The 12,845-nt window shown below is 33.0% G+C and overlaps 1 protein-coding gene across 1 annotated transcript in view; it reads right to left on the bottom strand.

The window, feature by feature from the left end:
* Positions 1 to 2,857: 2,857 nt before the first annotated feature.
* Mib1 (MIB E3 ubiquitin protein ligase 1) overlaps positions 2,858 to 12,845 on the bottom strand; it is a 126,649-nt gene continuing 116,661 nt past the window's right edge. The window contains 1 exon segment of the mRNA XM_047526253.1: positions 2,858 to 9,204. Within this exon segment, the coding sequence (XP_047382209.1) occupies positions 9,064 to 9,204 (141 nt within the window). The 3' untranslated portion in view covers positions 2,858 to 9,063.

The raw sequence follows: 12,845 nt of genomic DNA, 5'->3' as shown, positions 1-12,845 counted from the left end.
GTCTGCAAACATCCTAGCCAGCCATTGTCAGCCTGCGGAACATTCTCATCAGTCATTGGTCCAGATTGTTAACCCGCAAACCTCCTAGTCAGTCATTGGTCCGTTGTTATTAGCCCATGAAATTCCACTACTTAAGAATAGCTCCCCCCGCCATTTTTTCTCTTTCTCCTCACTCTCACTCCTTTTCCCTCTCTCCTCCTCTCTCTCTCTCTCACCCTGTGGGCACACACTCTGCCTGTCCACTTAATAAAATCTCTTGCATAAGTTCCTGCATCTGAAGTGGTTTCTAGGTGCCTTTCAAAAGACATTTTTTTTTTTTTTTAATTCTTTGGGATTTTCTACATAGAAAACTATGTAGACAAAGATAATTTCTTCCTTCCCAATTTGTATACCTTTTCTTTCCTTATCACATTGCTAGGACTTAGTACAATGCTGAATAAGAATCATGAAAGACAACATTGTTCCCTTGTTCCCAATCTTAGGGGAAAAGCAAGTATGGTATTAAGTGTAGTGTTTTTGTAAATTATCAAATTGAAGAGCTTCCCCTCTTCCTAGTTTGCTGAGAATTTGTATTATGACTGGGGCTTTTTTCTTCTTCAGCCTCTGTGATGAATCACATTGACTTTCAAATGTGGAACCAGCCTTGCATACCTGGAATGAATTTCACTTGGTTTGGGGTTTCATATGTATTTTTTTTTTTTATACATGACTGGTTTGGTTTGCTAACATTTTGTTGAGGAGTTTTACATCTACATTCATCAGAGGTTTTGGCCTTTAATTTTCCATTCTTGTAATGTCATTATCTGATTTGGGGTAATACTGTTTTCACAGAACAATTCATGAAGTGTTCCTTCTGCTTCTATTTTCTGGAAGACAGATTGTAGATAACTGGTATAATTTCTTCCTTCAAAGTTTCAAAGAATTCAGCAATAAACTCATCTGGTCCTGCTGCTTTCTGTTTTGAAAGATTAATCATTGGGCTAGAAATAAAGCTTAGTGGTAGACAAGAGACCTAACCTAAACAAAAGCCTTCAGTGAAATCCTCAGTAACACACACACACACACGTTATTATGGATTCAATCTTTTTAAAAAAATTTTTTAGTTGTAGATGTATAGATTATCTTTATTTATTTTTATGTGATGCTGAGGATCAAACCCAGTGCTTCCCCCGTGCTAGGCAAGTCCTCTACCACAACCCCAGCCACAGATTCAATTTCTTCAATAGATATTCAGATTATTTATTTCTCCTTGTGTAGCATAGCTTTCAAGAAATTAGTCCATTTCATCTAAGTCATCTAATCTGTAGGGCTAGAATTGTTCGTATTTTGACCTTCTTGGAATTTATAATGACAGCACCCATTTCACTTTGATTTCAGTAATTTATACCTTCTTTAATTTTAGTTAAGCTGGCCAGAAGTTTATCACTTTTTTTTTTCTTTTCCAAAGAATCAGCTTTTGGCTGCTTGATTTTATTTCCTGTTTTCAATTTTATTGATTTCTGCTTTAATTTCTATTTCTTTTCTGATTATTTGAACTTTGTTCTTTTTGAAGTGGAAGCTCAGATTAATGATTTTACATTTTTCTAATATACTCGTTAACCATTTGTCTCCAAGAGGTTGCTATTTTTTGGCTGCATCCTACAATTTAGTTTTTATTTTGTTGTTGTTGTCTTGTTTTTGTGATACTAGCGATGGAACCCAGGGTAGCTCTTCCACTGAGCTACATCCCAGATCTATTTAAAGACAGGATTTCACTAAATTGCAGGAGTTAGCCTCAAACTTGCAGTCCTCCTACTTCAGCCTCCCAAATGGCTGGTATTACAGGTACCTCCCACAAATATCAATAGTTTGTATATTCATTTAACTGGAGTATTTTAAAATTTCTCTTTTCTTTGGCCCACATGTTGTTTATTCTCCAAGTACTTGGGGGTTTTCCAGCTGTCCTGTTGTTGATTTCTAGTTTAATTCCATTGTGGTCTGTGAGAATACTGTGTGTGATTTCTTATCTTTTAAAATTCACTGAAGTTTATTTTAAAGGCCCAGAATGAGGTTTTTTTGTAGTGAATGTTCTATGTAAACTTGAGAGTTGTGTGTATTCCGATGTCACTGGATGAATTAATCTGTAGATGCCAATTAGATCCAGCTGATGGCGGTTTCTGTTCCGCCATGTGAGGTCCTCCCTTGAACCTTTCCCTTTCATATTTGTCCATACTGAGTCTGTAAACAGACTTACTGGTTGTTTACCAAATGAGGGTTAATCTCACCTATAAAAGCATTTCTACACTGTTTGTCAATGTTGTGCTCAAGATTAATTAGTTTTGTAGGAAGAAAGAAGAGAACATGGAAATAAAAGTAACATATTGCTTTGAAAACTTTTTTGAGAAAGTTGTAATATCCATGAATGCAAGAACCTATCATGAAAAGTATAAATGTATTACATTTGATTAGAGCATCATGCAGAAGCAGCACTGCCTAATGGTACCCTTGGCATGTCATTCTCTCAGCAACTGATGGTCTCTGTTACAGATTTAGTCTTATATGTTTATATCATGTAACATTTGATAATTTTTTGTCCTTAATAAAATAAAAATGAATTTATCAACTAGTTTTTTTTTTAACATATATATATAAAGGGAGAAACTAGTAGCCAAATAATCATTCTTCAGAAATTTATCTGAGAGATCGATTTTGGTATTCTATTTTAATCCATGTACCCCTTTAAATTCCTACTTATTCTTGCTCTGCAATACACTATTTAAAAGTTAAGTTTGGAAAACACTGTACTATACAACTATTAACTAATTTTAACCTCTGTGAAGGATGAATAATTGTCAATGATAAATATAAAGCAGATTTTCTAAAATTTCTTTATTTCAAAAAGCTATTATACAGTTTCAATTCAATAAGACATTAGCATGAAATATCTAATTATACAGCAACAAAAATAAACAAAGAATACAATCAGAGGTTACCCAAAATAAATTCACAATTTTAAAGTTGGAATACACATGCTTCTTTCAGATAAACAAAAAATTTTGTTTAGATGTTTTTTTCTCTTAAGCATGTGAGATGCACATCTTTCAAACTAGAACTAGACAACCTCTCAACCTCACAAATAAGTGCTGTATTAACTTGCAAAAATAACCCCCTAAACCATTCAATGACTTATAGAGTCACAAAACACTAAAAAAGCCAAAGAAATCATTGCTCTAAAATGTCTACCTTTTGAAAATGAAATCTACATCTGAATTTGAAGAGGAATAAGATGTTTTTTTAAAAAGAAAAGTTGAGTCTTCCTGACTGATTTACTTTTTATGAAGTTTATCCTATTCAGACTATTTTCGCAATATACTTTAATCCTGAAAGGGTGTGGAGGTGTTAAAATATGAAAAGCTTCTTTGGCCCTTAGATAGAGGTACCTGAAATGTAAACAATTGCAATGGGAGCCTTCTAGATGTGGATGCTTACTTCTTATATTGAGTTGGAGATGAATGTCCTTGTCTCTCAAAGATATGGTAATTTCCTTTCCAACAATAATAGATTTTTTTTGATGTATTGAGATTTGTTTTCAAATGCCTTAAAAATAAAAATTCATGTATATTACTATAAAGAATAGTTTTCAAAAAAATCAGAGAAAAGCATTCTATGATATTACACCACATATTTTATTAATGGTAAATGTCTGCATTTGTTTTTAAAAGCTTAGCTCTTACTAAGCATTTTTTTAACAAAGGATAGTAAGCAAGAATCATTTTCCATACATAACTACATCCACAAATAAGATTATTAACTTAATGCTGAAAGCTAAACAATTCTTGAATACAGAGGAAAACACTACTAAAACTGTTCTCTATCACTGAATAGAATGCATTTAGAAAGACACAAGCATACTGAACATAGAAAAACAATCTTGTGGATTTAATCTGTAGGACTAGAATGAAGAATGACATGCAATTCAAAATTTCGTTTTAAAATATTTTTAAATGGAATCACTTGAACAAAGGTTTTGTTTTGTTTCATTTGAGGGGAAGACAATGTGTTTCCCAAACTGATCCTCCTTGACTACTAAATAGCAAACTGTGTAAGATCTCTCTCTCTCTCTCTCCTCTTCCCAGAAATTACTTACAGATTACTTTGCATAATGACAACATAGAAACATTTTCCTGGTTAACAGTGTCATGGCCATAAATCATCAGTATTTAAAAAAAAAATATCAAGTGCAAATCTAGAAAACTTCCTTTAAAGAATTATGCAAACCCAGCACATGTGCAGTATCACTATTACACAAGCTAAGCAGTATGACTTACAAACGTGTATATAAGGACACACGTGTACTAAAGACCACCTTCTATAAAGTTTAATAGTGTTGCCAAGTTAATAATTCTTTCAAGGCACTGAAGAATTATGTAGATGGAGTTTCCAAAAGATAACTAACAATTGCTTAACTGTTAAAAAGCCCTGAGTCAGAACTTTCAATAGCTTCCTGAAATTATATCTCAAACAAAATGGCACATTTAATTATTTTATAAAAATTATAAGATCATTTTTTTTGGAGGAAAGAATTCATGTTTATGAAACAAAATCAAGAGACTATACAGGAAAATTAAAATCTTCAGCAATATTATCTTAGACATTTTGTACACATCAATTATCTTATAGTTACGGATTCAGGCACCAAATTAATGTGACAAGTCACTTCTCCTGTACCTACCACTTAAGTTCTCAACAAACTAAAAATCTCAATTTTAAGCTCAGGTTCTCATTTCCTCTTTACTCACACATAAGAAGAATTATGCTGGAAAAAGTAATACTCTGACAGAAAAAGAGGTAGAAAATGCAACTTACAATTTTAATGCATCAGCTCCACCATCTAGTTCATATTGATACTGTAGTTTCACTCACTAGTAACCATTTATCAGTACATTGAAGCTCAATCTAAAGAATATTCCCCCTCACTGTAGTAAAGCACTATACACAAGACATTAAAAAGTTTCCTCAAATTTAATGTTTTAAAGTACAAGTGGAATTACTAATACTGCCATTAATATATATGTGTGTATGTTAAAGTTCCAAGGATATATATGATTATCAAGTAATACCAGTAAGCATTCCTATCATAATATTCAAGCAAGTGAAATTAGGTTACCATTTTGAGAGAAAAACATTTTGAAACTTTGAAAAGTAAATTTAAAGACAATGGACATTTTCAACAAAAAGGCACACATAATTTGTGAAAATCTATTACCTTCCCAATATGCTACAAATTCAAAGTTAACCTAATTATGATACTTAAAGTATGTTTCTCCCCTTTGACTCAGAGTGAAATAACAAACTCTTTCAATTAACAAGCATTTAAAATCTACCCAAATATAATTAATAACAATTGGGGCAGAGGAAGAGAAATGCTATTGCCCCCAAATTTTAGAGACCCCACTATGACTTTACAGTGTGAAAACACTAACTACTGAATAATTCAGGTGTTGGGTTTCTACATGGTCAAAATTTCATTCCACAGAGGAGTGAGAGAAAAGGGGAGTTGTTTAATAGGCACAACATTTCAGTTTTGCAAAGATAAAATTCTAGGGATCTGTTTCACAACAATGTAAATGTATTTAACAGTTACTGAATTTACACTTAGAAATAGTTAAGATGGCAAATTTTATGTTATGTGTTTTTTTACCACAATAAAAAAAAACCAAAAAAATCTATTCCAAAATTCGATTTTTATACAAATTATTACTATAAAACACTTTAGACACTGAGAGGATAAGTGCTTTTCCTTTTGGATTAAAAAAAAGCAAGCTGTAGTTAAATCTATAATTTACAAAACAACTGTGGATTAAGCTAAACTAAATGTTTGGTTAAGAGACCCATTTTGTTATTCAATTAAGCATACTCTCTTCATTAATGCTTTGATGAAATCTACATGATCCTTTTTTCCTCTACACTCAAACACCAACTTTTCTGTTTCCCACATATTGCAACCCCAATGTCCTGACTCATTTTCTTTATTCATAAGTTTAATTTCTAGTCCAAAAAGGGTCCAGAATTCAGAATAAACATAGAACAGCAATTAAGGAACACATAACTAGGTAGGATGTTTCTAGTGCATAAAAATGACCCAGCAAGCTTTGAAATTTGAACTGGACAAATCTTAAGCAACAAGCATTTCAATATGCTAAAATGGTCTTGTGCAGCCTAAAGCCATCAAAAATATAATAAAGGCATTTGCAGTATTATCTATCAATTAATTTTATGCTTCAGTAGCTAGCTGGTTAATCCGCAATGTTTAAAATTATAAATATTTTAAGCATAATTCATCCAGCTAAACACTTGACTAATAATAATATTCCTTTACTAATACAAAATTATCTTTTCTTGAACATCTTGCTCCTGACAAAATTAAATATGTATATAGTATAAGTAAAAATGTTAAACGATGTGAACATATACAATTAGGATAGCACCATCTGGTAATTGTGTGTGTCTGGAGTAACAGAGCTGAAGAATAAAGGAGAAAATGTGAGAGTATGAGGGGGTACAGAAAGGGAATCCAAATATTACTCACTGATAAGTCTTCTGAAACATTAGGAAGAAATGCTATCAGTGCCTTTGGATTTCTTTCTTTAGTCTACAGATAGGACTTCAAATATACAACTGCCACACAATAAATTCTGAGAGTGCTAAGAGGCTGATCTTTTTTCAATGTTGTATATCTAGCCCCTGAAGCTCAATAAATACATTTCTGAATAAATGCATGCTGTTTTTTTTAAAAAAAAAAATTATTCTAGGAAAACAGTTCTTTTGAGCACAGGATAAAAAAGGTTTAAATAATGAGAAGGAAACACACCTAATCGGCAAAGTACTGCTAAGAGACATATAAGAGGTAGCAGTTTCACAGAGTTGGAGAAAAGTCACTTAAATGATTAAATTCTTAATCTTATTCTTCCTCACAAACTAAAAAAAAAAAAATTAAGTTTTAGGTGCATGAACAGAAACATTTTCTATTCACTAAACAAACTTCAAAGTAACACAAAGTTTACAAGTACTTAGCACTAAAGTTTATACTGACTTTATAACTTGTATAATAGAAGTTAAAACAATTTTTCATATGATGGAAATAATTAAATTAGCTTGGAAGATGATATTGCTTTTTAGGGATATAAGTTTTAGCACTGCAGCTTCAGAAGACAAATAAAAGGGACTTAAATGAAAGACAGCTAAGCCTTTCCACAGTTCTCAGATTGGCCAAATTATAATAGTCAGCTAGATGCTCCCTTCTGACCTGCTGACCTAGTGGAAAAAGTAAAGTGGTCTATGGTATGGAAGGAAAGGAAAATCCTGATTTCTGCTTTTTCAAATTTGCAAAAAGTCTGTCTATGTGAACATCATTAGTGAGATGTTCCGTTTTAAAAAGAGAAGTTCAAAATATACTTTTTATAAGAGTCTCAATGGCCCCTTTCTAGAAAACTGAATATAGAGTCAACATAAAGTTTCAAATTTGAAATTTATCAAAACCTTACTGTTCAAAATGTAAAAATTACTCAGTTCAACACAGATACAGGATTGCTAAGACTCCACAAGCAGCCAGCCAATAATTAAACAGTGAGTAACAGTGCTATGAGGGCCATACACTTCATACTTTCACATTCAGGTGTTACAGAAGAAAAACAGAAATAAGAAAAGCTAAACAGATTTAAGGGGGGAAAGAAACTATAAAAAATATCACTACATTTAGAAGTATGCTTATACACAGTACATAGTAGATATTATTGTAAACAGCTGATTTTTTTTAATAATCTAGCAGCAAGGAACCCCAAAACATTTATGTATATATTTACCCTAGATACAAAAGATTACTCATTCAAAGGAGAGAAAACAAGTAGAAGCTCTAGAGTCAAGTGTGTGCACCCACCCCAATATTGTACAGGCAATCAGACATATTTCTATAAATGTCTGGGCACTCTTTCTAAACAAGTAACTACTATTAAGTTATTTACTGTATCTTGGATATTGTTGGCAGTTTAAATAGTATCTTCATCTGTAGATACAAAGAGACTGTTTCATTATTAGAAGAAATTACTATGTGAGAGAATAATGAAAGTAAGGCCTTTGATGAAGGTAGAATCAGTAACACTGTCAGAAGTAATAGATACAGAGAAGAAAAGATTGCTGCCTTTGGACAATGAATCCAAGCTGAATAGAACCTCAGAGGCCCAAACAGGGCTATATCATTGCATGAGTTAGATCAAGCCCAGATAAGTCATCACAGGGAAAACTACACTTTTCACAGGTACTTTTAAAAGGCTGACTGAACCAGTGCATACATTAATATTAGAAATGCAACTGTCAATGGTCAGTCAACAGGTACTCTTTTATTGCCCCCCACTTCCATTCTCCACTATGATTGCTTAAAACTGGTAATTTGATTCAATTTTTCTGTTAAGTCTAGTAAACAAAGAATAATGACTTTGCATTTACCCTTAGTCTGCTTCCAGTGATACTAAGAATTCAAAAATGAACATTTGGATAACTTCTCATTATCTTAAAAAAAGACTCTTCCCTTCAATACTCCCTTAGCCATGTGGAATTTATAATATAATTTTATCATTTAACATGTGACATAATAATTTGACTTGCTCGTTTCATCTGATGCAGTACATTTCAGAGTACCCATGCCACTTCATTGTGTAAAATCATAATAAACTGAAAGATACACATGTACGTGGAAGTACATATTTGGAGGTCTAACAAATTTATAAATTTTAAGAGACTATGCAATAAAAATAAAAATAAAAGGAGATCATTAAAGGATTTTCCCCTTACAAACTACAAGGAAATTACCATGGATTTAATGTTTCCAGTTTAAAAAAAATAAATGAAAACTCATGATATCAAAACTGTAGAGTTTTGTTGTTGTTCTGATACAGTGACAGTCTAACTGCACTCTACTAAAGAAACTATGCTATTAGAAATTAATTCATTAGAACCTCCAACTAGCTTAAGAGCTTACAAAGATCCCATGACCACATACTTTAGCTAACAAAACACTGTGTTTCTTAGTCAGTACAAAAGAATCCTTCGTTCAATAGCCTTTCGACAAATTGGACATTCACTCATTCGGTCTCCACAGAGCTGGCATGTTCCGTGGCCACAGAGGAAAATCATATTCTTCAGACGATCCAAACACACAGGGCACATTGTCTGTAATGTGAGAAAACAAAGTAATAAATGCTGAGACATTTTGTATTTTAAAAGTGTGATGTATTAAAACTCCATTGTCATTAATTTTCTTTTATTTTTTTCAAATAGTTTTGTTGCTTTTTAAAAACAATTTTTAAAAATTTGTGAACACTTAAAATGCTATCTGTATAAAGTATAAATACTGGTTGCTCTATTGGGATAATACACAGGGTATTACATAAAATAAATGCTAATTAAAACAAAAGATGCAAATACCAAAATATAACAGGAAATGGATGAAACTAGTCTCACTCAGCTGCTCTTGCATGCAAAGACTATCACATATCAGGTATACTAGAGGGTGGGAGCAGTGCACAGATAGAGCCAAGAATACTTGCCACGCAGGAAGCTAGATACCATACAATCTCAGCACTATCATCACTCCCATGTTAAAAAAAACTAAAGAAACTAAGGCTTAATGGGATTCAAACCTTCCTTTAAGGCAAGCAGCATGCCAGAATGAATTCAGATTACATAGTCCCAGAGCTCTTACTCTTGAAATATGCTATACTGCTCTGCTAGCAATGCAAAATTCCTTAAATTAAAAACAATCAGCCTTAGTTACACATTAATAAATTTCATACTTGAAGAATTTAGTGTGTTAGGTATACTTCTGTGAAAATATTCTAGGAAGTCATATTTATTCACAAAAACATTTTACCTTATAACAACAAATTTTACCTTAATATTATACTTCATTCTGAATCGTATCTTTCTCATATAACAAAGAAATAATACATAAGCAGAAATGTCTACATAAAAGACATAAGTTTGAAGTCTATATGGCAATGTAGTTACCAACTTTGACAATACTGGAGATAAAAGAAAGAAAGAAAGAATGAATGAATCATGGTTTAAATTGTTTACCACATCTCTCCAAGACAATTGTCACATGTAAGAATTCTAAGAAAGCAAAGCTATAGAAAATCACATATTTTTGAATTTTAAAAAAGTCACACCAGCAGGACACAGTGGCACATGCCTGTGATTCCAACAGCTCGGGAGGCTGAGGCAGGAGGATTGTGAGTTCAAAGCCAGGCTCAGCAAAAGCAAGGTGCTAAGCAACTCAGTGAGACCCTGTCTCTAAATAAAATACAAAATAGGGCTGGGGATGTGGCTCAGAGATCAAGTGCACCTAAGTTCAATTCCCAGTACCAAAAAAAAAAAAAAGCCAAACCATCCTTTTTGCATCATTAAAATAGTTTCATTTTCACTAAATTTCTAGAGTTCTACATAACTAGTAATTCTTATTTCTAAAAGTAAACATATCTGTGTATACTGTGCTATTGCTTTAATATTCTTTTTCTTTTTGGTACTGGGGATTAAACCTAAGGGTACCTGATTACTGAACTACATCACCAGACACCCCCAGGCCTTTTTTATATTTTTATTCTGAGAGAGGATCTCACTAAGTTGCTGAAGCCAGCCTCAAATTTGGTATCCTCCTGCCTCAACCTTCTAAGTTGCTGGGGTTGCAGGCTAGTGTTGCCACCATGGCTGGCTAGTATTAATACTTTCTTAATTACAAATGAAATTAATTTTTGTCTGTTGAAGATATAGGTGGTAATAGAAAGATGAGAGTTTTAAGTGAAGAGTTTTATTTAGATGTTTTCTTTGGTTTTCTTAATAACCTTAACAGGGGTTCCTCCATGAAATCCCAACATTTCTCAAAAAATTAGTTTGATTAAAACTACTTAAATACTAAGGTTGTGAAGTATGATAATTTGGATTTTTAAGAAGCAATAAAGTTCTTCTGGGATGCTAAACTATGAATATAGTAGCACTGAAGGCTAGAGCTGTGGCTCAATGGAAGAGCACTTGTCTAGCAAAGTGCAAAGCCCTGGGTCCATCCCTAGCACCACTTAAAAAAAAGTATGGATGAACTTACTTTTAGGATTCATAACAAAGTTCAATAAGTCTCATTAGTATATATAATACTCTGGTTTCTCTTCAGACAACATAAATCCTTCATCTTTTATTCTAGTGAAATGTATGAAGTTAGTAAAAGGAAAAAAAGTCTCATTATTCATTATAAGAACACTTTAAAGGGCTTGGATTTAGTTCAGTGGTAGAGCACTTGCCTCGCCTAGTATATGTGAGACCATGGGTTCAACCCCCCACAATGCAAAACAAAAACCAAACAAACAAAAGACCACAAAATTTAAATTCACAGTAAGAGATAAAATTATTTTCACAGAAGATCAATTTCATCTTTCTTTAAGTGAAATGAGAAAAGAACTAAAATATTAGAAGCTCCAAAATTTTTTTAAATGTTTTATTTTGTTAGAATGAGCCAGATACATTTTCATTTACTTAAGAACCTTTAAAATCCTGTTTTATCTTTACTTATTCACGATATAAATATTGGAATTTAAAAAAGAAAATTAATCCAGTCAGAGTTTTCATCTTTTCAGATGGGTGTTTAAATGCCTAATAAATACATTATATTCAATTCTAAACTAGTTACCACTGGTGATTTGTTATCCTGGGTCACCATCTATTGACTAGATTACTTGTAAATTCAGAAAGCAAACTCAGGAGTGATGACTGCATGGTAATACTGATGTAATGTCAAACCACAGAAAGAACATTTTTGCTGCTCAAGTCTTTGAATCAGAGTAAGTTGTTGGGTTAAATAGTTAAGTGTTATGGCTCAGATGTAGTGTCCCCCAAAAACTCACGTGTGAGACAATATAAGGTTTGAAGGAGAAATGATTGGGTTGTAACTTTAACCTAATCCGAGAATTGATCCCTGGTAGGATTAACTGAATGGTAACTGTAGACAGGTGGGATGTGGCTATGGGTATATATTTTGCATCTGGAAAGTGGAGTCTCTCTCTTCTGATTACCATGTGAGCTTCTTCCCTTTGCCACACTCTCTCACCATGATGTTCTGCCTCACCTGGAGCCCTGAGGAACAGAGTGAGCCTTCTACGGACTAAGACCTCTGAAACCGTGAGCCCTCAAACTTTTCTTCCCTAAAATTGTTCTGGTCAAATCTTTTAGTCAAAGCAGCAAAAAAGCTGACTAAAACACGGTAAGGCAGGGCCAAAAAAAAAGACTTACTTTCTTATTTACCACATACCTATAAATTTCAGCCAATTCCTTTCTCTTATTGTAGATTTGGTTAAATATTGAGTAGATACAAAGGAGTACTTTGTTGATATGTGTAAGATATTAAAAGCAACACAACCAAAACCCAGTTTAAAGTATGGAATGCTACTCTCACTTTTGAAGCCCCTTCAGAAACCTCTTCAAGGGCTGGGCTGTAGCTCAGTGGTAGAGCGCTTGCCTCCCACATGTGAGGCACTAGGTTCAATCCTCAGCACCACATAAAAACAAATAAAGATATTGTGTCCATCTACTTCTAAAAAAAATTCTTAAAAATATTTTTTAAAAACTGAAGAAATCACCCACCTTTTACTGATAACCATCATTCTGAATTTTGCACTTGCTTCACTATGCAAATACACACAGGCTTTTTCCTATCAACTATCACATATATACAAATATGTATACAAACCATAAAAGTTCACAAACTGACCGAAACTCAGGTAATTGGCTCTAAAAACTTCCCTTGTGCCTCTTTCCAGCCTTTTCCA

The sequence above is a fragment of the Sciurus carolinensis genome, chromosome 15, assembly GCF_902686445.1.
Source record: "Sciurus carolinensis chromosome 15, mSciCar1.2, whole genome shotgun sequence".
Lineage (NCBI taxonomy): Eukaryota > Metazoa > Chordata > Mammalia > Rodentia > Sciuridae > Sciurus > Sciurus carolinensis.
This window is presented reverse-complemented; position numbering and strand designations above follow the sequence as displayed.